Here is a 26306-nt window from a genome sequence, read left to right as displayed (position 1 = left end):
TGCCTGGAAATTGAAGGCTACCGGAAGGGATAAAGACAATTGAATGATCAATCATCAAAAGTAATAGTTTGAATTGTAACATCCCGAAATTTCTAGAGTAATATTAATTATATTATTTATTATTGGTGAGAAAGTTTACTCGGGTTAGCGGAGAAATAATGAATAAAGTAGGAGTTAGTATGTGTTGGGTTAGTGTTGGGTAATGGATATGGGTTATGAACTTGGGAAGGAAGGAAGAGATCATGGGCTTAAGCCCATGTCCATAATTATATAAACCTTAAATTCTCATTTTCTCATTCATTTAACACATATTCCATATGTCACACCCCGACTTACGGCCTAGGCGTGTGACCACAAGTTGGTACATGTTTTGTAAATAAATCAGAGTTGCGGTTTATAGCGGAAGTCTTTAAAATATTTATATTGAAAACTTATTAAAATCTCGGGTTTAAATACCCGCTTGATATTTCAGGGCGACACGTGGCAGCAGGTGGCGACACGTGGCATGATCTCAGAAAGATACCCATCGCGATATGCGACGGTGTTGAAAAGGGGGCACGCGATGGGACCAAAAATCAGCTATAAATATGAAGGGCATCGGATCATTCCCTCACACCCACAACCACTCTCTCTCTAGAAATTCACTCTCTCTCTGTACCTCGGTTTGCGTGCCGAGCATCGTTTTGCGTGCCACTGACCCAAAAATATCACCTCGTAATCCGAGCCAAATACCGACGTTTCCTCGAAGTGCGTGCCACCCAAATAACCCGACATTCTACCTCGTAGTACGTGCACGACTCGGCGACATCTGAACATCGTCTCGATTTGTATGCCAAGAAGAGTTGATCAATAACGCCTCGATAAACGTGCATATAGAGTAGAAGTGTTGCCCGTATAAACTTATGAATATCTAACTCAGAATACCCGTGCGAGGTAGGGGTTCTGCTTAAGTTATTATTTTATTATTATATATGACTTAGACCATAGTCAAAGGTATAGCCGAACCTTGATTTACGATTAAGAATAATATAACTTTTCTTAAGTAAAAGGTTATAGTTAAAATATAGTTTCTTGTTGATTAAGAAACGTAAGAAAGTATATAAAAGAGGTATAATTAAATAGTATTTCTTTATTGTTAAAATATAATAGTTATATAAAAAGATTATAAAGTTAATGTTTCTTCCTAAAGAAGAAACATCGTGTGTAAATGATAAACAAACAAAGGGACTAAAGGTCCAAATGTTTTGAATAAACAAATGTTTTTATCAAGGTTAAAGGTATACAAAACAGAATAAAGGTCTGAAGCTAGATCGATGATCTAGTTATTTATACAAAGGTTATTTTCGTACTATAGGTCCGAGGTAACAAAACAAGAAGAAGAAAACGGAAAACAGGAATCAATAACAGAAACTTATTATAAATAGAAAATGTGAATACGCCCCAAACCTTTTATACTAAGTCAGAATGTTTGCATAGGATTTACGAATCCTTAAAACTTTGTGTTACAATAATAAGAAATGGACACTCTGATTAAGAGTATACATGTGTATGGATCCAAACATACATGGTGACTCGGCATTTCCCCGAGGTCATGCGTATCATCAACATGCCTCTGAAGGTCTACGGGACTGTTCAAAGAAATGATATTGTGTATATAATTAATTTTACATGGTACATAGGGTAATTTGATCCCAATTTAGTTGGGTGCCTAATGAGTAGTCACAAATGTATTATTGTTGGTTTCACAAAGGTATTGAAAAGATATTTTTAGAGTCACCGTTATTCACCAGCTTTGTGCTGACGTATTTTCCCACCCATGTTACAGGGAAACAAGAAAGGTTAGAACAAACAAGCAAGAAGGAATAGAAGATTGGAGTTATAGTCATTAGATGCTATCTGGTGGCTCAGATATTTTTATTTAAAAATATTATAAAAGAGTTATGTTTTATAAAGAAATGTATTTGAAATATCAAGCGGGTATTTAAACCCGAGATTATAATAAGTTATCAATATAAATATTTTAAAGACTTTCGCTATAAACCGCAACTCTGATTTACTTACGAAACAGGTACCAACTTGTGGTCACACGCCTAGGCCGTAAGTCGGGGAGTGACACCATACACCACCAAAACACACACTTAGCTCTTTCTCATCTTACTTTCTCTCTAGACGAAATAGAAGAAGAAACCGAGCATCAACTCGAGGTAAGATTAGTATGGTGTTGTATGAACCCAAACCCGTTAGGTTTAGTCACGAAACGACGAGCCGACACCGTTAAACCGTTAAAGTCATGAGATCCAGATGGAATCGGGTATAAACCGAACCTAATATGAGCTTAGGGGTCGCCCTAGCTCTGATCTGGATCGAACGGGACGAAAAACGGTGAAAACGGTGGTGAAACGGTGCTGAAATACGTTTTTCCAACCATGGCGGCGCCGGAAAGTGTGTACGAGGTAAGGGGAATGTCAGAGAATGTTTCTGACATTCTCTGACCTAACCCTAATTCGTTAACGGGGAGTTAACGAACTAGAGGTAGTTCGTCAAGTGGTTCGCTAATGAAAGCTTAACGAAGTAGCCTTAGTTCGTGATCAAGTTCGTTAAGGAAGAGATAACGAATTAAGGAGGTCCAATTCGTTATATGGACTGATTCGTCAAAGGACCAGTTCATTATAAGGTCCAATTCGTGATAGGGTTCAGATCGCTATGAAGGTCAACTCATTATAAAGTAACGAATTAGCCAATTTGTTATGGGAGACAGAAGTAGCGAATGAACTCCAGTTCGTTAAGAACCAAGTAACGAACTAGAAGTTTAATAAAATGACATAATGGTCCCTGGACTTAAAAAAAGAATGATTTATATTACAAAGAAGCCCTTGGACTTTATAAGTTAGCAAATCAATTAACGATTTAAAATTCTAATGGAAAATGTGTTAAAACAGCTCGACCCCAGCCAGGGGCTCTGCCCCTCGGACCCTGCTAGGGGTTGCCGCCTCTAGAACCCTGTTGTCAGGGGCGCTGCCCCCGAATCCTCGTTCATTGAGGGTTATAATTAGACCAGGAACGCAATATGGGTAGTGATAGTTAACTGATACGTACAATTGTTATACAGTTAGTCGCGCACAGCTAAAGAGAAGGACAACCATTAACAGTGAACTTAACCGAGTTCAGGTGAGTTTCTAGCCCCATTTCCTTGTTATGTTTTCGGGGCTGTGTGCATACTCGATGTGAAGTGTGAATACACTTACCTGAAGTGGTAAGTGCATGCTACAATGATTGATGTGATGGTAAGTATGATGTTACGAATAAATGTTTGTTAGTGCGTGAACAATCTTCGGATATTGCACGTACCGCCAATGGGAATGATCTCTAAGTGGTTATTAGTGTGTGTAAATGTTATTATGTAGCTTGGTTATTATGTAAATGATGTAATGATATAAAGTGTGTTGTAGACAAGTAGAGGTAAAGCGTGATAGAAGTGGTAAGGGTCTAGTAAGGGTGTTAGTGGCATAACGTGAGTGCGTGGTAGGGTAAGCCTATACATGCCTTCGTTATTAAAGTGGCATGACGTGAGTGCGTGGTAGGGCAAGCTTATACGTGTCTCCGTTATTAAGTGGCATAACGTGATCGTATGAGGGGGTAAGCCTCTATGTGCTTCCGTAAACAAGTGGCTAAGACATAAGGGACAGTTAAGTGGTTAGGTGGTAAGGTGAACAGGTCAGACAGTGGACTATGTGTCTTCGGACACGTATGTGATTGCATGTAATGATTGTATGGTAAGTTGCTTGATTAACTAGAACTCACTCAGTGTAGCTGACTTTTAGTATGCACGCAGGTAATTATGTTCTACAAGCTAGCATGAGGATGGCACATGGAATGGACTGAACGGCTGGCATCTGAATATGGAAGAAACGATGTTTTAAATATGATGTTTTACGTTATGATCTAAAGACAAGTTGTATTGTTTTGTAAAGAATGATTGAAGTTTTATTTATTCCGCGAAAGTTTTAACTAACTCTGATTGTAAGAACTGTGTTTATGAGTAAATTCGACGTTAAAGTGAGGCACCAGTAACGGGGCCTTACATGAATGTAACCGACGGAGTAACGTAAAGTAACAAATAACAATTGAATTGAAGGAGGGTGATTCAAAACCTTTCAAATCCGCATTTAATTTTCCGGAGGATCCAATTCAATGAAGGCGAAGACATTCAACTTTAACGCCGGAGATGGATAAGCGCATATGAAAGACTTTTGTTTTAAGGGTGTAATGGGTAATTTTTGAACAAATTGTCGTCCACAATGGAAAGCCTTAAAGAAATGTCTTTAACCACTCTACAAACCTCCATAATGTAACTGGGTCCTGTTGATAATTCTTCATGTATGTAATAGAAAACTTGAAAATTATGATAAACCTATAACTAAAACATACCTGTCACAGTAGAGAGAGAGGCCACGGCTGATGAGAATGATCCAGACGACATGACAGACAGCTTGGTCGGGTTCCCCTTTAGGATGTATATTAGTGATGGAGATTAGGGTTCTTGAGAAACCGAATAATATAGAGGGAGAGAGGGTCACGAATTTGATGTGAGGTTTAGGGTTGTTCAATGATGTTAATTAGTCTCTCCATATATTTATATACACCCAAGGGGAAACCCTTGATTAGCAAGAAAGGATAATTTGGTCCATCAACAATTACCTAGCTAATATAATAATAAGGTATAATTAATTAACTTTAATCTATTATAATATAAATGATCATGTAGGCCATACATAAATATACATATCCATATATTTATTCTTACATTCTCCCACTTGGCCAAATAATCATTTATTATGAGCATTAGATTAGTCTGCAGATTTTATCACTCATTTTAGCTTTAAACTCAAACTGGAGCAGAGAAATACAGTCATTGAATTGAACATCAGCTCAAGACCCCCATTAATCATACTGCAGCCCTTGTTTAATACCTAAGTAGTTATGATCAAAATTATATAAGTAAGCCCTTCAAATATTTGATTTGTATAATAATTTGTCTATATGTCATTACGCATGCAGAACATATTAAGAGACATACAAAATCAAACTGAGGAAATTTTATTAAATAAAATGTAAATAAGTACAATATGCAATTAAATAAAGTCTTCAGTAAATCCCATATTATGTGTACTAATATACTCAATACAAAGTTTATTTTCCTCAACTTGTTCACGCACGAGCAAATACTTTGTATAAAGATATAAACCAACTCCAGTCGAACTGTTACTGTTCGAGAAATTAACGGCAGCTGAATTATCACGATAAAGCTTCAATGGTCTAGAAATGGAATTGACTAATTTGAGTCCAGAAATCGGATTTTTAAGCAGCATTCCACAGCATGTAGCATTATAAACAGCTATATATTCTGCCATCATTGTGGAAGTAGTCGTTAACTGTTGCTTATGACTCCTCCATGAGATGGGTCCGCCTGCTAACATAAAGATATACCCCGAAGTGGACTTTTTGTCATCTTTGCATTTAGCAAAGTCAGAATCAGAATAACCTACCACTTCTAAATTGTCAGTTCTTCTATAAGTTAGTTTGTAGTCTTTCGTCCTTTAAAGATATCGAAGCACCTTATAAGCTGCTTTCCAATGTTCAAGGCCAGGATTAGTTTAATAACGGCCTAACATTCCAGAAATATAAGCAATATCTGGACGAGTACAAACTTGTGCATACATAAGCTCCCGACTACTGATGCATAAGGTATCAATCTCATTTGCCCCTTTTCAACCTCTGTTTTCGGACATTGGAATGCCCCGAAAACGTCTCCTTTAACTACAAAAGCTGCAGTTGGGTTACAATGTTGCATTTTGTAACGAGTAAGGACACGGTCCATGTAGGCCCTTTGAGATAATCATAAGATCCCTCTGTGTCTGTTTTGGTGAATTTCGATGCCAATAACATAAGAGGCATCTCCGAGATCCTTCATGTCGAAGTTATGCGAAAGTAATCGCTTCGACTCATGCAACATGTCTAAACTATTACTTGCCAATAGAATATCATCTACGTAAAGGACAAGTATAGTAAATTTACTCCCACTCATTTTGAGGTAGGTTCATTGATCCACTTGATTCTTTGCAAAACCTTGTTTCTTCATGACTTCATCAAACTTTAGGTACCATTAACGTGATGCTTGTTTCAACCCATATATTGACTTCTTGAGCTTACAAACTAGATGTTCTTGACCTTCAGGTTTAAAACCTTCGGGTTGCTTCATGTACACCTCTACATCTAAAGTGCCGTTAAGGAAAGCGGTTTTCACGTCCATCTGATGCAGCTCTAAATCCTTAATGAATCTTTTCGAGAGACAGGTGAAAAAGTCTCTTGATAGTCAATTCCCTCTTTCTGAGTGTAGCCCTTTGCAACCAATCTCGCTTTATAGCGTTCAACGTTCCCATTTGGATCAAGTTTTGTTTTGAACACCCATTTACATCCTACGGGTTTTACACCGTTGGGCAATTCAACCAAATCCCAAACGTCATTTTTCCTTATGGAATTAAGCTCATCAATCATCGCTTTATTCCATTCAGAAGACTGATCACTGCTCATGGCTTCATTATAAGAGATAGGATCATTAAACTTTCCGGCGTTAGTTGTTAGAACTCCTGATTCGTATCAATCCAGTAACAATAACAATAACAGATCTCAGATCTGTGTATAATCGATTAATACGTTTACATAGATCTAGCTCATAATTACCTTAGATTAAGTGTTGTATATGTTTATGTATTCTCAGTATATATATCATTTGTTTGTTTAATATTAGGTTGAAGATCGAGAGAGCGTTTTGACCGGGTTTGGATAATTAACTCTCTCCAACTCTTATTAAGCGTGAACAGTGTTCACGTATAAATAGAAGACGAACCTAGTTCGTTAACATCCCCTAAGGAACTAGGGTTCGCTTCGTTACATACACTTAAATAACGAAACACCCCATGATTCGTTAACATCCCCTAACGAATCAGGAGGGAATAAGCTTAAGTCTTAGTTCGCTAACATCCCCTAGCGAACTAGACCATACATATAGCGAACTAGACAATAATTAAACTAATTATTACATTAAATATTAAACGAAAACATTAACGTTAATTACAAAGACTCAAGACGCAAAACCGTGCACTAACAGACACCCCCTCGTCTTGAGCTCTTTGTCTTAAAATTACTTGAAGCGCTTGGATTGCCAGTCTCTGAAACTATGAATTCCATGCTCATGACATACACAAACAACTCGTTGGAATTGCATAGCCAGGTCGTAGTCTTCAAGGCGCTCGAACAAAACCTGCTTCCTGTGGAGCACGTCATTGTCTGTCTCTGATAAATTAACCAACCACATCGGGTCTATTATCTTGATGAGCTCAGTCTTCAGTCCTCTACCAAGAACAATGACGGCCTCGCCAGTACGATTGTAATAGTACCAGCGGTTGAACGATAGATACATATTTTGAGGCATCGTCTTCACAGGAGCCTGCTTCATCGTCTTTGGCGGCTTCACCTTTAGGACAAGTTTCCTCCAGCCAGTCCTATGATCAATCTCGTCAATACGTTTACGCCTAGGGACCTGAGGCTTGAAGAAATTGAAGCCATGATTGAACTCGAACAATAAGTCTTAGTGAAACCACTCAGCTGTTCGGTAACCCCCACGATTGATAAATGGACGTCTCGCGAGGGTACGAACATCCCACCGCGGCAAAGTAAGAATATCTATTATCGTCTCGTAGTACTGGACCCCCTTCTCCCACTTAAATATACATACTTTAAGCTCAGAGTCATAGAGCCATGAGACAATATCACCATGTACCTTGGAAACAGTCTTGAAGGAGGTCACTTGGTTTTCTTTAACCCATGCAGCAGCAATGTGTTTACGTTCTTGATCAACGTATTGATACGCACTGATGATTTTGTCCACTTTCTGACGTTTGAACCATCTTGCAATATCATCATCAGTTATGACTTCAAGTGACTGAAATGTCCGCTTACACTTCAACACCTTTTCCAATTCATCTTCTGTCGCTTTAACTGTCTGTTCATCAAATATCGGAGCACCTTGATCAACATTAGTGTGTTGAAACATGTCCGGATACTCCTCAGCAGTTACATCTTCCATCTCAACATCCTCATCTTAATAAATAAAGTCCTTATTCATCTGAATTGACGGATCATCCGATATACCTTCCTCATTCACCACCTCGACATCAGGCTCAGTCTCTAAAGCAGTCAACTGATCGTCATTCAGCCCAAGCAATATAGAAATCTGCTCCCGTGTCAGAGACCTATCCACAAACTCACCAACCTCTATCTCATCTCTGTTCACCACACTCCTAACCATCCCCGATCCATCCAAAAATATCACAGTGTTAGCTGCAATCATCTCAATAGGCTTAGCAGCAGTTGGATCCAGATATATAATAATCTGTTTCCCAGAGTCTTCACCGCCACTTGTACCAGCACCGGAAGATGAACCATGCGATTGTTTAGGCTCACCTCCTGCACCAGACTCATCAGGATCTTGATCATCGTCATTGAGTTTCTTTAGGGCATCTTCTTTGTAAGTCAACTGCAAAATTAATTCTTCTTGTTCCCTCATTTTCACCCCCTGAGACTCAACAATCGCCCGCAGCGCTTTAGTCTCCTTCTGACAAAATGAGATATAACTCATAATCCGTCTTTGATTCTCCATAAGACGTTCTTGATTCTGACGGTCAGCTGCCATTTGGTTTTCATAAAGATGTAGAAGAAAGATGAACAGTGAAGGACTGTTCGTCTTTTTCTGGCCTATATAGCCTAGCACGCTACCCAAGGTACACAGTGTACGAATTACGCAATTCGTTTGAATTATAAATAACGAATTAGATAATTCGCTATTACAGTTTGTTACCTTAGAGTAGCGAACAAAACATGACTCGTGTCTTGATTCGTTAAATATGTATAACGAAGAAGGGATGATTCGTTACAGAGTGCGGAAGCGAATTAGGTGAGCGAACTAGAAACCAGTTAGCTAAAGAATCACCTAGTTCGTTATCCATAATTAACGAAGTAGATTTTTAACGAATTAAAACTTTATTTAATTTTAAATTAAATAATTAAATGAATTAAATAGTGAATAAATCAAATTTTAACTTAAAAGCATTACCGAGAACCTTTTTATCTCGATAATTGAATACCTTAAAATACGTTTCACTTTTACGAAACATAACTTAAAACATTAAATAATTTGTAAAGTAAGAAGAATAAAATATTTTTGGTATTTTGTAAAAAAAATTAAAGAATGTATTTACAAAGAAGCATCCGAACATAAAAATTGGACAATCTTTTTGTGTTTTTCAATGATTCATCAAAAGCAGTACATATTTTTGTGCGTTTGTTGAGTTTGAGCAGAGAATCATATTGACCAAAATGCCCTTCCATCACAGTTTTATATTTCAGCGATATTACAACTGGCGTTAAGTCGGTCATTGATATTGTTGTCCACTTAAATCTTATAACAAACCTCCGAGCATTTATGTGATATGATTATGGTTCAATTAGCGCACAGAATATCAGAAACTATCAGCCCCTAATCTTGGTTCAAGCTTAATTTGAATTTTGCCAAATCACCCCAATTTGACTTAAACCATTATAGTGTTGATCAAAAATTTTGATACCAATTGTGAAATTTTGAGCAATGCATCAAGTTTCCTTTACTGTGAGTGAGTATGCACGAGTCCATTTGTCGGCTTACATACATTGTATCCCCTGGGGTCCGTTTCTTATTGGTATTGAGACGCACGCAAGGGAGGAAAAATTGTATGACTAACAGCGGATTTTGATCAAGTCAGTAATTTAGATTGTACAGAGTACAGCAGTGATCAAGTTTAATGACTTTGGGTTTGCTCTAGAAAGCGAGTGAAATATTCATGCTTATGAATACCCAGATGATTAAGCCGCATAAAGACTCACAGTGTCCAGAATCCTAACACTTGTTATTTGCTTTATTATATTTTTGGATGAACAACTATAAGGCTTGAGTATGACCGGTTATTACATTTTTGCCATCTTCACCGAGACTTTTGCTAGAGACTAACACCTCTTTCAATTTAGCTTTTCTTTAAGTTTATATCATTTACTTTACTCTATCAGCTTGTTTAAGACCTATCAATGCACCAATGGTTAAGCACTCAGTCTTTTAAGCTTATTTATTTCTGGATTTGGGGTCAAATAATCAAAGTACTATCATTTTCTCTTTTTGCTTCAAAAACTCAAAATTTTGAGGAACATAAAACAAAATAATTTTAATTGCCCCAGTCAATTTAAGTTTATAAATTAATGGCTATCCTATCCATCTACAAGTAGAGAACAGGACCAAAACATGCAAGCACGCTTCACAAACTTAAATAACTGACTAAATTTTCAGCTAAAACTAAAGTAGAAAGCTTAACAAACGCCCCAAGTACTATCCATTTGTCAGGTAAATGGCTAACCCGAAGATTTACAAGAAATTATCAGGATCAAACATATACAAGTATATGCCCTTCAAAATAGAAGCAAATGACATAATTTTCAGCGAGCATAAGCAAAAATCTTTTTGGTTTTTCTCTTTACAAACTAAAACACAATCTTTTTGTCTTTTCGGATTTTTCTTTACAAAACAAGAAAAATTCACATTCTTTTTGACTTTTTCAGAATTTTTCTGTACAAACAGAAATCACAATCTTTTCGGTATTTTCTAATTTTAACATGTTTTTGGGTTTTCAAATATTAGAATAAAACAAGAGATAAAAACAAGAAAGAACACAATATTTTTGATTTTTCTATGTTTTCTAATGTTTTTGGGTTTTATCAATACAAACAAAAAGCACAATATTTTTGTATTTTCTAGAATTCACCCCCTAAAACCTAAAAATAGAAGAAAATTAAACTAGAATAATAAAACAAGTAAAGATAATTATCCTAATTTTAGGATCTCAGCAAGGGTCTTCAATCCATTTAAACCAAGCAAAAAGTTAAAACGTGTTTTATCAAACTCTTTGGTAAATAGATCGGCTTTTTGAAAATCAGTGTGCACTTTCTCAAGATCAATTAATTTCTTTTCATAACATTCCCGTATAAAATGATATCGAATTTCGATATGTTTTGTTTTAGAATGTTGTACGGGATTCTTGGTGATACTAATAGCAGCAGAGTTATCAATCAATATGGGAGTAGTAAGAAACTTCAAATCGTAGTCGCGAAGATGTTGTTGTATCCACAAAACCTGGGAACAACAACTCGAGGCTGCAACATACTCAGCTTCGGCGGTTGAAGTGGAGACCGTTGTCTGCTTCTTACACTGCCAGGAAACAAGCCGGCTTCCTAAGAATTGACATCCAGCTGTAGTAGACTTAAAATTGATCTTGCATCCTCCATAATCTAAGTATGAGTAAGCGGTAAGATCGAAAGTATCATCTTTGGGGTACCATAACCCGATGTCAGGATTTCCCCATAGATATTGCAGAATACGCTTAACCGCTGCCAGGTGAGTCACTCGGGGACTAGCTTGGTACCTAGCACATAAACAAACAGCAAACATTATGTCGGGTCGAGAAGCAGTTAAATACATTAAAGAACCAATCATGGCACGATAAAGGGTCGAATCAACGGTATCCTCCAATTCATCCGGTGATAAATTGTGACCCACGGGAAGAGGAGTAGAAGGGATTTTTCCGGCAGTAATCTTGAATCGGCCCAAGACATCGATCACATATTTTGTCTGATGAATGAAGATTCCCTTCGCAGACTGATGAACCTGCAACCCTAAAAAGAAATTCATCTCTCCCATCGAACTCATCTCGAACTTGGTTTGCATAGATTTCTCGAACTCCTTACACAATGTATCGTTTGTAGACCCAAAGATTATGTCATCAACATAGATCTGAACGAGCAGAAGATCATCACCAATATTTTTATAAAATAAAGTGCAGTCAACAGTTCCACGTTTGAAGCCGTTATCCGTCAGATGGTCGGCGAGCATGCCATACCAAGCTCCCGGGGCTTGATGTAGACCATATAATGCCTTGTTTAATCGGTAAACACGGTCAGTATAATCAGGATCTTCAAATCCTGGAGGCTGTAAAACATACACTTCCTCGTGAAGTTCACCATTGAGAAAAGCACTCTTAACATCCATTTGATACACTTTGATATTCTTGTAAGCAGCATATGCCAGGAAGATTCGAATCGACTCTAATCTTGCAACTGGAGCATACACCTCAGTGTAATCAATACCCTCTTGCTGATGAAAACCTTGCACCAATAGACATGCTTTGTTTCTCACAATTACTCCACGATCATCTTTCTTACACTTATATACCCACTTAGTCGGAATTGCCTTCTTGACTCTAGTAGGTTTGTCAATAAGATCCCAAACACCTAAACGTGCAAATTGTTGCAATTCTTCTTGCATAGCTTCTACCCAAGAAGGATCTTGCAGAGCTACACGAGAAGTTGTAGGCTCAACTTGAGATAGAAAACAAGTAAATTTAGCAACAGTTGCAATTTCAGATGCGTGTAAGTCAGCATGAGCACACAGAGCATTATTGTCACTTGAAGAGGCAACTTGATGTCGTGTCTGAACCCCTACATCAAGGTCTCTAATAATGTTTTCTTGTGGATGGTAATTATAAATCCTGAGAGTAGGATTTTCAGAAACAGCAACATTTTCAAATAAATTAGTGTAATGTTCACCCAATTCAGGAGATGAAACATCACTGTCAGGTGCAATAACTTGATCCACAACAGTATTATCATCAGATGAACTAGATGCATTATCATCATGAACAGGAGATTCATTATCAGGTTCTTCAATTGGAGCTTCAACATCTTTTGAACTTGCGAACCTTGGAATTTCCAAATGTTCTTCAAAATAAGCACGAACTAAATCTTCATCTAGATGATCGGTTGATGGAGTGAATGAATTAAATAAGCCATCATAGTCAAACATCCAGTCGGGAACTTTCCCTTGTGGAGGAGTAGTGTACTTTTGACAATCAACATGGTACCACTCTTCAACACAACCATATGTAAAATTAAAAACCCGTTTCTTAGGTGACGCATACCCCAAGAAATACCCTTCAATGGCTTTTACTTCAAACTTACCTACATCCTTTTTCAGCATAGTACAGGGACACCCAAAAGGTTCTAGGTACTCTAAGTTAGGCTTACGATTATTCAATAATTCATAACTGATCTTCTTGAGTCGTTTAACAGCTAGAACACGATTGAGTGTATAACAAGCCGTATTCACCGCCTCATTCCAAAACTGGACAGGAAGCTTAGAATCAGCAAGCATAGTTCTTGCAGCTTCAATCAAGGTTCTATTCTTTCGTTCAGCAACGCCATTTTGTTGAGGTACATATGGTGCACTATATTCACGGTGAATTCCCTTTTGAATACAAAAGAAATCCAATATAGTGTTTTTGAATTCAGTTCCATTATCACTCCTAATTCTCCTCACCTTTTGCTTGTACAGTGATTCGACTTTAGTGATAAGGTTTTGTACCAAAACATGTGTTTGATCTTTAGAACTCATAAATAAGACCCATGAATATCTCGAATAATCATCAGTCACAACTAGGCAATACCAGTCTCCAGAAATACTCGCACGATTCACTGGACCGAACAAATCCATATGAAGTCATTCAAGTGGAGTATCAATGGAATTCAACAATTTAGATGGGTGCGATTGCTTCTTCTGTTTGCCCTTTTTTCAAGCAACACAGTGATCAGATAACTTAAAATTTTTCAACGACACCCCCACAACCAAACCGTTTGCCATTAAATAATTCATCTTTTGAACATGTATGTGAGCCATTCTTCGATGCCAAAGTACTGAGTCTTTCGTGGTTGCTTTCGAGACAAAACACGTTTCGATCGATGTGGATACCTTAGAATTCATATTCAAGACATAAATATCATTTGATCGTGGTGATCGCATGACAACCAAGTCCTCGGGAATCACATAACCCGGTTTCAGAATATGACACTCTTTATCTGTAAATACTGTAGTGTATTGCTTATCACAGATTTGTGACACACTCAATAAGTTATGGTCCACTTTATCACAATAGTTAAATTTCTCAAATGTAATCTTCCCATTCGAAACATCACCTTCTTGTGTAATCATACCCCCAGAATTCCCAACAAACGCCACATAACCCCCTTGAATATTTCTCACGTCTGATAAGAGATTGAGATTTACAGTAATATGACGAGAACATCCACTGTCCATGATCCAGTTTTCACCAGAAATGGTTTTGGATGAACCCTACACACAAAAGATAATGATTAGTTCAAAAAGGCAGCCCAGGCCTCAGTCTTGGGCACCTTTTGGTTTTCTTGAGAAAAGTTAACCTTAGTTGCATTCAATTGTTGTTCAGCAACTTGAGAATAAGTTACAGGTTTCTTCGAATTTCGTCTTAGATACGCAGCTTGAACCACATTTGAATTAACATTTTTGCATAGTGGTTCAGTAAGAATAAACTTAGGTTTAACTGAACCATGAGTTTCATTCACATGAACAACTATTCGAGGATGTATATTCGAAAACATAATATGAGTATCATCAGCACACGACACTGGTCGTTTCAGAATCTCCTTTACCACTGGAATCGGTTTGGAATGGTCCTTGATAAAAGGATGAAGAGTCTGATAATTCTTCTGGCCACAGTTTCTTACTACATGACCTTGTTGACCGCAAAGAAAACAACTTCGCATATCAACATGATTTAGTTGAGAATTTGTTGGAACATGTGACACATATGATGACTGACGACTCACATTTTTAGTCATGCTTTTAGCAAAATCATCAGATAACTCAGATTTCTTTTTCAAGTAAAAATCTAAATTAGAACAGTTCGAAAAACTTTTCAACGTGTCAGTTCTGGTAGATTTTACAAATTTAACTTGTTTAGCTTGTTTTAAAACTTGCTTTGCTCTTGTCATCGGATCTGATGAAACTGATGTTTTTGCATGAGCATATTGACGTTCAAGTTCACGAAACTTGGAAGTTTCATTGTAAAACACACTCTCAATCAGTTTAGGTTTAATGATACTAAGAGGAATGTCTTTTTCAGTGAACATCGTACCCGTCCCCTTTAACTTAGAAACACGAGCAGATGACGGCTTAAGTGCATTAGGATTTATAAAACGCAACAAATATTCATCAAAAATTTTGGGTTTTTCTGGTCTCTTAGCCTTTACTGGTTTGACAAACAAATCTTGTTTCATTTTAGTTGTGTGCGAACCATACACAGCCTCCTCAAATTCATGAGGTTCACATAGTGTGTGATTAGAACTTGGAATGTTCTTGTTCTTGTGTATAATTTCAGGTTCAAACACATCCTCAATGATAACTTTATCAACATTTTCAACAAAAACTTTGTTACTTTGAACATGAGATTTATGAGAAACAGACTGGGTTTTAACAGTTTCAGACTTACTTGGTTTAGAATTTTCTGAAATCACATGCTCTTTAAGAATAACATCTTCTTCAGTTGGAGCAAAAGGATTAATTTTATAATCATTGTGAAATGGTGGTGGAATTTCAACAAAACCTATACCTTTCTTTGATTCCTTTTGTTTTCCATAAACTTCAATAATTTCATTTAACAAAAAAGATGAATTTCGAAATTTACCCAATTTGTTCTTCAACTCAAGAACCTCATTTTCAAGCTCGGTTATCTTTGAACGATGTTTCAAAATTTCTTGAAACTTTTGATCATTAATTGTCATTTTCACAGATAACTCAGCTTTAAGATCATGATTACTTATAGTCAAAGCCTCAATTTTCTCCCTTGAATTTATTTGAGAAGTTAAGGATTGCCTATAAGTGTCTTTTAAGGACACAATCTCTTTTAGCAAATTATCATTTTGGAGTTTAAATGAATCAATTTTAGATTTATTATAATCACAATCAACATATGACACCTTAGAAGTAGATTTACTAACCTCATTTTGTTTGGCCGTACAAGCAGATGTGGAAGAATCACTGATTTTTGCCATACAAGCAAAATTGATTGGAAGATCTTTACTTGACTCATCAGACTCAGATCCAGAATCATTATCAGAAGACAGCTCACTTCCACTATCCTCTTGAACATTTTCAGTAAGCCCAATCATTGCCAGATTTGCTTGGGTATCATTACATAGTAGTCGTTGTGACCAATCATCTCCATTAGCTAACATTACTTGTGACCCGGAACTTGATGGTTTCTTTTCAGCGTCATTACCTCGTGGTGTTGAAGAGTTTGAACTTTGACCACGAGGACCAGTATATTCCTTTTTCGGTTTGTCACACTCTTTTGCAAAATGACCGAATTCTTGACAATTGTAACATTTCACTTTCTACTTATCAAATCCCAACTTTTTGTTTAGAGCGGGAAGATCTTTTCCGGTTCTTTGCATGAATCTTTTCACCTTTCTAACAATCATCGCCATGTTCCATTTTAAATCCATGATTTCCAGGTCATCTGGGTCAATCTGATCATAGTCTTCATCAGTTAAATCACTAGTGGCAATTTTGCTACTAACCGGATTTTCATACAAAGTCATGAAAGCAGATAGAAAAGTAAAGTTTTGTTCAGCTTCTTTCATGTTGACATTTGAGGGTGCTGAATAGTGAGTTGTATTGGATGAACTTCCCAAAGCTCCAGTTGATCCAGAAATACCAGAAGATCCAGTACTTCCAGCTGTATAAAAACATGCTCGTGGATCACTATACAGTGTAGTTGCATTCTCACTTGCCGCTTGAGTAAGAAAAGCAGTCAATGGAGAGATGGTTGAACTAAGAGGCATACTACCACCATAGAAAGAAGGATCTTGACTTTCTTTTGAAGCTTTCTGACACTTAAGATCATATTCTCTGGCTTCAATCTTCTGTAAGAATTCAATTGCAGTCAAATCTTCATTCAAAAAATAATTGTTTTCCTTGAGAACCATTAAAAATGTAAAATAAGAACTTGGGAGTACACTCTCAATAGTTTAAACTTTATCCCTCTCAGAGACATCTAATTTCATCTTGTCCATCTCAGCGATCAAGTGATTGAATCTCGTTGTCATTTCTTCAACCGTCTCACCCTTTAGTAAATTAAAGTTTCTGAATTGAAACTTAAGCATCACCTTTTTGCTTTCAGCCATGTTACCCATACTTCTCATTCGAATATGTTGAAACAAAGAAGCACATATGTTTATACTACCCACTTGGTGAAAAATATTCTCAGGCAAAGCCATAGTTAGAGTAGAATAAGCTTTTGTTTCTATCTCTAATGCTTTCTTTTCTTCAACAGAATACTGTGAGATAGCTTTTGGTGTAAAACCAATAGTCGCATCTCCAATCATAGGTACAATATCGACTTCATCTAAGCAGTATGAACAATCAGGATGAACTGATCCTAAATGAGCACGAAACCGAGGTTCCCACTTGGAAAAGTCACTTAACTTCATCAATCTTGGACATTTCGAATGTGAACCTATCTCGGTATCAAGTTGCAACATTTGTTGCATCAACATATTTTGAGACGCTAATGCATACATACCGGCCATTTTGACAAGTTTCAAAAATTCAAGGGTATAACGAATCAAACAACCAATAAGGTTAAAGAACTGTAAACAGTTGTAGCGAACTGTGAACAGTAGAATAACGAATCAAATCTTAACGAAGTTAAGATGGATTAGACAAAGAATCACAATTGAGTTTAACGAATCAACCAACGAATCAAAAGGTTAACGAATCAGAAAGTTAAACTAACGAATTGACTAAGTGAATCACAAAGAATCAGCTTAGCGAATTAGAGGATAATCAGTAACGAATCACTAAGGAAAACTTATTGAAATGAGATAACGAATCGGCTACAGTTTATTAGCGAATCAACTATAACGAATCAGGTTGTTACAACCGTTTATAACAAACTCTGACACCTTATGCCACGTGGCAAAGGTTGTTATGACACAAATCCCAAAGTGGACGCGTGTTGCACGAATCAGTTAATCCAAGTAACAAATCAGATGACACGAACTAACAAATGTTACGAACTGGCTAGCGAATCACTTTAAAGTTATGACAAATCAACTAATTTAGATAACGAATCAAAGGGAATAATAAAACGAATCCCCATGAAGATGATAGCGAATCATATTCATCTTCAAATCTTCAAAGAAGATTTCCAGAAATCTGGATTTGATGAACACTAAACCCAGAAACCCAGAATACGTAAATTTGTAATACAACCTCGATTCTTAACCAAATCACACGAATAACCTATTAAAAACCTCGTAATACAATCGCGAATCCAATACACCAAACCTCTTAACCAATTAACACCGATAACTAACTCAATTATCCCAACACATCATCTCTGTTTCGGCCTTAAACCAAACTGATATCAAAATACTCCAAAACCAATCCAAAACTCAATTCCAATTCACAAAACCATTCCAATACCTTAACCAACTCAAATTCAATCCAATTTGTCCATAATTCAATCAATTCAACACAAAATTGATTCGAATTAACCCAAACATAAAATTACCAATATCAAAACTAATTAAACACCAATTCAAGTGTAATTGAGCCCCGAAAGCTCTGATACCACTTGTTAGAACTCCTGATTTGTATCAATATAGTAACAATAACAATAACAGATCTCAGATCTGTGTATAATCGATTAATACATTTACATAGATCTAGCTCATAATTACCTTAGATTAAGTGTTGTATATGTTTATGTATTATCAGTATATATATCAATTGTTTGTATAATATTAGGTTGAAGATTGAGAGAGCGTTTTGACCGGGTTTGGATAATTAACTCTATCCAACTCTTATTAAGCGTGAACAGTGTTCACGTATAAATAGAAAACGAACCTAGTTCGTTAACATCCCCTAATGAACTAGGGTTCGCTTCGTTACATACACTTAAATAACGAAACACCCCCTGATTCGTTAATATCCCCTAACGAATCAGGAGGGAATAAGCTTAAGTCTTAGTTCGCTAACATCCCCTAGCGAACTAGACCATACATAGAGCGAACTAGACAATAATTAAACTAATTATTACATTAAATATTAAACGAAAACATTAACGTTAATTACAAAGACTCAAGACGCAAAACTGTGCACTAACATCAGCTTCAGTCAGGTAGGTGACATAATCATCAAAGTTAGTAGGTCTTCTAGACCTAGATGACCTCCTGAGTTGATTAGCGGGTTCATCATTGTCTTGGTTTTGAGTGTTTGATGTGCCTTCATTTTCTGTGATAACGGGTTCTGAGTGTGGAGAAGGTGGTGCAGAAGGTTCAATTACATGGGGTACAAGAGGAATAGCCGGAGTTACAATAATCGACGAGTCTCCCCCCCCCCATCTTGTATTTCTTGAAATTCTTCATAAGGGTTAGTACTGCTCCCACTGATCTTGTAATCCTCCAGGAACACGACACGCTTGGTTTCTACAATACGAGTGACATGGGAAGGACAATAGAAACTATAACCCTTTGAATTTTCAGGATACCCGATAAAGAAGCAGGTAACAGTTTTAGGGTCAGGTTTCTTTAAGAAAGGGTTATAAAGTTTTGCTTCAGCAATACAGTCCCATGCTTTCATATAATTAAGACTCGGTTTCCTTCCTGTCCAAAGTTCATAAGGAGTTTTAGGGACAGACTTAGAAGGAACTCTATTGAGTATATGAACGGCTGCTTTTAAGGCTTCAGTCCAGAGAAATAGAGGTAAATTAGTGTTGGCTAACATACTGCGTACCATATCCATAAGGGTTCGATTTCTCCGCTCAGCGACACCATTTTGCTGAGGAGTACCTGGCATGGTATATTGGTTCACGATCCTATGGCACTTACAAAACTCATAAAATAGACCAGGGACCTGACCCACATCAGTATGTCTTCCATAATATTCACCTCCTCCATCTGATCTGACAACTTTTATTTGACGATCTAATTGTTTTTCAACTTCCGTTTTATAATCTTTAAAAGTTGTTACAGATTCAGATTTTTTTTAATGAGATACAAGTACATATATCGGGAATAATCATCAATGAAAGTGATAAATGAAGTATGTCCAGTTTTGCCAGCAATGGGGTAAGGACCACTAATATCAGTATGAATGAGTTCTAATAAATTAGAGCTCCTAGTGGCGCCTTTCTTATTTGCTGATGTCATTTTTCCTTTAAAACATTTGACACATGTTCCAAAATCGGTGAAATCGAGATGTGGTAAGAATTCATTCTTCACGAGGCGGGCTAACCGGTCTCATGAGATGTGGCCTAAACGTTGATGCCACAACATAGAAGAATTTTCTAAGTTTCGTTTCTCTTAAATATTTGTGAGTGATTCATTAATATTATATGACAACAAAGATTTAGATTAGTTATCATCTGTAAAGACCACCATCCAAAAAGCCATAACCAAACACTTAAGAATGTAAAGAAATAGTAAGTTTGCCACGACCATGAGAAACATCAAAACCGTCCATGTCTAACTTTGGTCCTGATACAAGATTCCGAGTAATCCCAGGAATATATAAGGTATCATAAAGTTTAATACATAAACCAGTTTTCATTATTAATTGTAAAGTTCCCACAGCCTTGACTTCAAGTTCTTTATCATTCCCCAGTCTTAGTGTTCTTTGGTTTCTTTCCATTTTCCGGATTGAAAGGAATCCCTGGGTAGAATTGGTTACATGAACCATAGAACCAGAATCAAACCACCATGTATTAGCATGAACAGTTAAATTATAGGACTCAAGTATCATAAAGAGATCATTACCTTTCTTAGCCAGCCACTCCTTAAAGTCTGAACAGTCCTTCTGCTTATGAAAGGCTTTCCAGTGGAGTTCTGAGAGCTGGTTGAGGCACCTGTATTATTCTTCTGAACTTTAGCAAACTCCTTTCTTGAATTAATGTTCTTCCTCTTCTTGGAACTGGTGGCAAGGTAAGCAACTTCAGGTTTGTCCATCTTCATACGCTCTTCCTCTTGCACGCACATAGCGATCAGCTCACTCATAGTCCATTTGTCCTTCTGGGTGTTCTAATTGATCTTGAAAACTTCATAGGCAGCTGGAAGAGAGGTCATGATGAAGTGCACCAGAAAACCATCACTGATCTCCATGTCTAATCCCTTCAGCTTATGGGCCATGTCGTTCATCATCATAATGTGCCCACGAATGCCACTCCTTCCATCGTACTTAGTTGTCACCAGTTTGAGAATAAAAGTACTAGCATGCGCCTTAAACGTTCCCTTGAATTGTTCCTCCACAGAAGCCAGATAGGTTTTAGCATTTTTAGAGTCTGGAATAGATCCTCTTATGGGCATGCTAATGGAGTTTTTCATAAGCATTAGAGACATGCGGTTGCATCTCTTCCATTTTTCGAAAATTAAGTGCTCAGCAGGAGTGCTATTAGCGGTTAGTTCTGGAGGTTGATCCTCGTTTAGAGCAAAGTCGAAATCCAGGAAGGCAAGATTAAGCATAAGAGAGTCCTTCCAGGCAGCAAAGTTATCTCTAGTTAATGATGTGATTCTACCATTCGGAGCTGTTATTGGGATTTATATGAGAATGTTAAGATACTAAACTAGAAGGGAACTTAGAGTGAACTAGGAGCAATTTAAACTAATGCAGGCATAAATAAGAACCATTTAAATTATGAAGCTGTGATAATAAATATCTATTATTAACATCAAAATAATAGAATAATGTAATTAATAAAATTCTACTTAAATAAAAGATAAATCACCTTTGGGCAGAATTAAATTTTACTTAAGTATATGTGCAAAACAGTTGTATCACATCACCTTTGGGCAGAAGTGAAAACCATTTTAGTCATGCACGAGTTAGTTTTGCTTTGATATAGATGTATTGCATCACCTTTGGGCAGAAGTGATACATTTAAATCATGTTTAAGCTAAAACTAACACAGCTTGTATTTAGACTTGAATGATATGTTAGATGTATCACATCACCTTTGGGCAGAAGTGTACATCATCATTCATTCAAGTTAAGCTTTTTATATGTTTTGTAAAAGTAATTAATATGAATTTGAAGTATTTACAAAACATTGGTTTAGTTAATAGCAAACAAAACATTGGTTTAGTTTAAAGGGTATTGTTCACAAAAAAAATTTAGACTCGGGATATTAGTTTTCTGGTTTGATGCGTTTACGGGTTTTAGTGTTTCCGGAAACTCAGTGTTCTCCGAAAACTGTTTTAGCCGTAAACACATACACCCATAAGTTTATGAACAACTAATTACGTTTAATCTGAATTCTTAGGGATTGTTTATCCAAGATTTGATTATAACAATCCAGATATTGAACCAGATTATACCAGATTTCGAAAACTGCTATGAACGCGAATAAACATTTAATTTACCAGATATCGAAAACTGTCAGTTTATATCAGATACGATTTTTAAAACCGAAAAAATTGTTAGGGTTTCTGTCATTCGTAATTTTAATAACGATAATAAAATAAAACGAATTAATAAGAACAACCGAAAATCTGTTAGGGTTTATCAGTTTTTGGATTTTAATAACATTAAATAAATAAATAGAATTAATAAAAATCGAAAATCGTTAGGGTTTATCAGGTTTTAGTCCATGTCTTCCGGTTTAGATCCTGGTTTTAATGTCGGAAGACATGAAGAACTGATTAATCAATACCGCTCTGATACCACATGTTGATCAGTTCTTCATGTATGTAATAGAAAACATGAATATTATGATAAACGTATAACTAAAACATACCTGTCACAGCATAGAGAGAGGCCACGACTGATGAGAATGATCCAGGCGACATGACAGTCAGCTTGGTCGGGTTCTCCTTTAGGATGTATATTAGTTATGGGGATTAGGGTTCTTGAGAAACCGAATAATATAGAGGGAGAGAGGGTCACGAATTTGAAGTGAGGTTTAGGGTTGTTCAATGATGTTAATTAGTCTCTCCATATATTTATATACACCCAAGGGGAAACCCTTGATTAGCAAGAAATGGTAATTTAATCTATCAACAATTACCTAGCTAACATAATAATAAGGTATAATTAATTAACTTTGATCTATTATAATATAAATGATCATGTAGGCCATACATAAATATACATATCCATATACTTATTCTTACAAATCCCACCCAGCCACCCAACTTGAAGAAAGACCAATAAAGTCAATGCCTAAAGAAGCCAATTCAACCGATACTCAATCATGCACCAAAAAGTGGATTCTTAGCCCAATATCCCATAATCCCGACTTTGAACCCTATGAATTGCCACCACACACCTACTCAGAGCATTTTCTTACCGCCAAATCCAATTAGAGATCTAAATTCAATTAGTAATTAATCCTAAATCTCCTACCACCCCCAAACGACCAAACCCTTTCGGATTTACCATATTCGACCAAGCCACTCAATGAATTTTCCTATTTGTATAATTCCCTCGCCACAAGAAGTTGTACTCTAATCCTTTCAAGTGGGGGTGGCAAAATAAATCCAAATGGGTTGTTTTGAGTCAATATGGATAACCTTTTAAAATTGGAATTAGTTAGGATTGATCAAAAGAATTTTCCAAGTAAGTCAAGATGGGTTATGGAAATTCTAGTGACTTTTGATTATGGGTTAGAATAAGTTTGTTCAGGGGTTAGAAACTTAGAACGAAATAAAACAAGCTCCGTTCAATTTTATTTTAAACAAAACCACGAAACCGAATAGAAACCTAGAAATCGAAACCGAAATTATTGAAACCGAATAGATACCAAAACCGACCAAAATGAAAAAAAGCAAAACCGAACCGAAGAAAAACCTGACAAAAATCGAAACTGAACCGATACATAACCGGGTTTTTTTTAATGAATGCGGTTGACGGGGGAAGCATTTTAGTTATTTTTCATTTTACGTTTTTGATTTATATTTTGAATTATTATTTTTTTTATTAATTTTTCTGAATTTTTTTAGGGGTTTATAAAACTCTTTGTATTTTAACATACATTTGGGTCTAGATGGGTTAGTTTTACCCATCTTGACCCATACATATCCTACCCTCTATTTTAAAAATCCATCATGATCCATACTCATTCTAACCCATCACTCAAACCTAACAACTCACTCACATTGTCACCTCTACTTTCAAGCCATGTCAACACAGTTTTAGAAACCCAGAGTATTGAAAAATAGTACAAAGGTATAATCCCCAAAACTATTTTAGCCTCCCTCCCAATGAAAGATGCCCCGCCTTCCAATCGTTTAATTTATTCTTAAAAGTGTGCGACTATCACGTCCCAATATCCAACCCTTTTCATGTTTGCAAGCACCAGTGGTAAACCAAGAAAAACAAATGGGAATGATGCCTTTACGCGTACAAAATTACTTGCCATCTCCACCACCCCGTGTTATTCACTCACACATATTCACACTATTCGGCTTTTGTTCACATTTACTTCTAGGCCCGATATCAATTAAGTGAAAGCAATTCAAAATTCTAAACAGTTTTGAAAGATTTTCTCTTGACCAATCTCTTACGTATAAGACGTTGTCTGCATACATACCGTGAGACATAATGGGACTGTCATTTAGGAGCAAAATTCCTTTAAAAACACCATTTTCTAGCTCTCTATATGAATTATATAATTTAAACCTACCATGGTTATTATGAAGATAAACGGGGCCAATGATTACGGATCTTCACTTTTAAGTCAAAGTCATTGTCTCAGCCCCTTTTTAGAAATCAAACTCTATGGCTATTAAGATTAGTAGGAACCTTAATTTCATTCATGTTGATTAATTAACACATGAATGGATTGAAAATGAGTTGGCTAGTTAATTATATCACTCTTCAATATCATAACTTTTAAAATGATTCAGTTTATTAAAACATGTGACTATGCCGTTGATAAGATAAAATCACGTCACAAACTTTTTAGTGTTAATTTTCTTTTACACATATTCTAACAACTTGCCCTTTTTAGAACGTAATTTGTACAAATTCATGCCAATGACTAGTTGGGATTTCGATTGTGTTTGATATTAATAAATGGGTATTTAATTAAGCGAGACTATCATGAACATCAATTTATCATAACTAGTATTTTCTAAATAATTTACCATACAAGTAACACCAAATTGAGGATTCTAGAAACTACACTTTTTTGTCACCTTGTGAGGGGCTATTTTTGTAAATTTGTGTACTATATATGTTCTGGCCTGTCACTCATTTCTCTCACTCAATTCATACTATTCCTAAATACCTGAGCTCAAGCTCAACAATGGCGTCCTGAGCCTTGTTCCGAAACATCCTTCGCAGATCCACCCTCACTAACCCCCCCCCCCCCCCACTCGATTCACCTTTCAAGCTGTGAAACGAGAAATATCCACAATTTCTGTTCTCAAAGAGTATGCGCAGGCAGGGGCGGACCCACATAGTTTCCATCGGGGTCCCGGGACACCAATGTTTTTTAAAAATTACTTAGAGACGGTATATTAAATTTTGTAAGGACCTATAAAAATTAATATTTGGAACTCATAATATTAAGCTGAACTGGTTTAGTGGAAAGTCCCTTGTTTTATCTTTAGGAGGTTGCAGGTTCAAGCCTCACCATACCTAGTTTTTGTTGTTTTTTTAATATCATAGTCAATATTAGTTATTTAGTTAGGGTATTTGTGTTTTTTCTTTAGTTTATCCCATATAACCATTATCATCATGCAACATATATAATGACAACATAGGTTTTACATATTCTTAAATTATTTATCTTGTGTATGTATATTATAATTAATCATTTATTTGTGTAAGGGTTAGTTTTTCATGTCTTGGTTATTTATGTAAGACCATATATATATATATATATATATATATATAGCTTACGCTTATGTTTTCGGGTATGAATAAAAATAAATTAAAAGTGTATGTTCTATCTAGTTTCTAATCTATATTCTTTCTACTTACTCGTTTCCAATGACATCATATTTTCGTGTTTTATTATGTTCCTCGTCTCGACCCGACCCGAATAACGACCGACCCGTTTTGTAAACCGAAAAAATTGGGACCCCACTGGCAAAATATCATGGGTCCGCCACTGTACGCAGGCATTAATATCTCATTATCCACTTTCTACAGAAACCACGCTAGAATGCGTAAATGCACTAGCCTTGCAGGGAAGTAAGTTAAAGAAAACCTTTCATTTCTTTAAGAACAATTAATTTAAAGAGCCCTAGCTAGCTTGTACGTACGTTTAAACTGGATAATAATTTCTTACATGTTT

The 26306-nt window shown here is 36.4% G+C and overlaps 2 protein-coding genes across 2 annotated transcripts in view; both read right to left on the bottom strand.

The window, feature by feature from the left end:
• Window positions 1-16173, bottom strand: part of LOC143557968 (replication protein A 70 kDa DNA-binding subunit A-like) — a 37144-nt gene extending 20971 nt beyond the window's left edge. The window contains exon 1 of the mRNA XM_077046911.1: window positions 16003-16173. Coding sequence (XP_076903026.1) covers window positions 16003-16173 — 171 coding nt within the window. The remainder of the gene's footprint in view (window positions 1-16002) is intronic.
• A 4914-nt stretch (window positions 16174-21087) lies between these two features.
• Window positions 21088-22851, bottom strand: LOC143557967 (uncharacterized). Its single transcript, XM_077046910.1, has 2 exons — window positions 22800-22851; window positions 21088-21590 (listed from the first exon to the last, which is right to left on the bottom strand). Exons 1-2 carry the CDS (start codon window positions 22849-22851, stop codon window positions 21088-21090), a joined length of 555 nt encoding a protein of 184 aa, XP_076903025.1.
• Window positions 22852-26306: the final 3455 nt, after the last annotated feature.

This window comes from Bidens hawaiensis, unplaced genomic scaffold (assembly GCF_021521415.1).
Source record: "Bidens hawaiensis isolate Kalapana, Puna unplaced genomic scaffold, B.hawaiensis_p1.1 tig00019310_1, whole genome shotgun sequence".
Classification (NCBI taxonomy): domain Eukaryota; kingdom Viridiplantae; phylum Streptophyta; class Magnoliopsida; order Asterales; family Asteraceae; genus Bidens; species Bidens hawaiensis.
This window is presented reverse-complemented; position numbering and strand designations above follow the sequence as displayed.

Excerpts from the sequence above, each read along its gene's own strand:
- LOC143557967 (XM_077046910.1), bottom strand. The coding sequence starts at position 22,851 with ATGTCGCCTGGATCATTCTCATCAGTCGTGGCCTCTCTCTATGCTGTG. Across the intron at positions 21,591-22,799 it reads CTCTCTCTATGCTGTGACAG|CTCCGAATGGTAGAATCACA; the intron begins GTATGTTTTAGT and ends TCCCAATAACAG.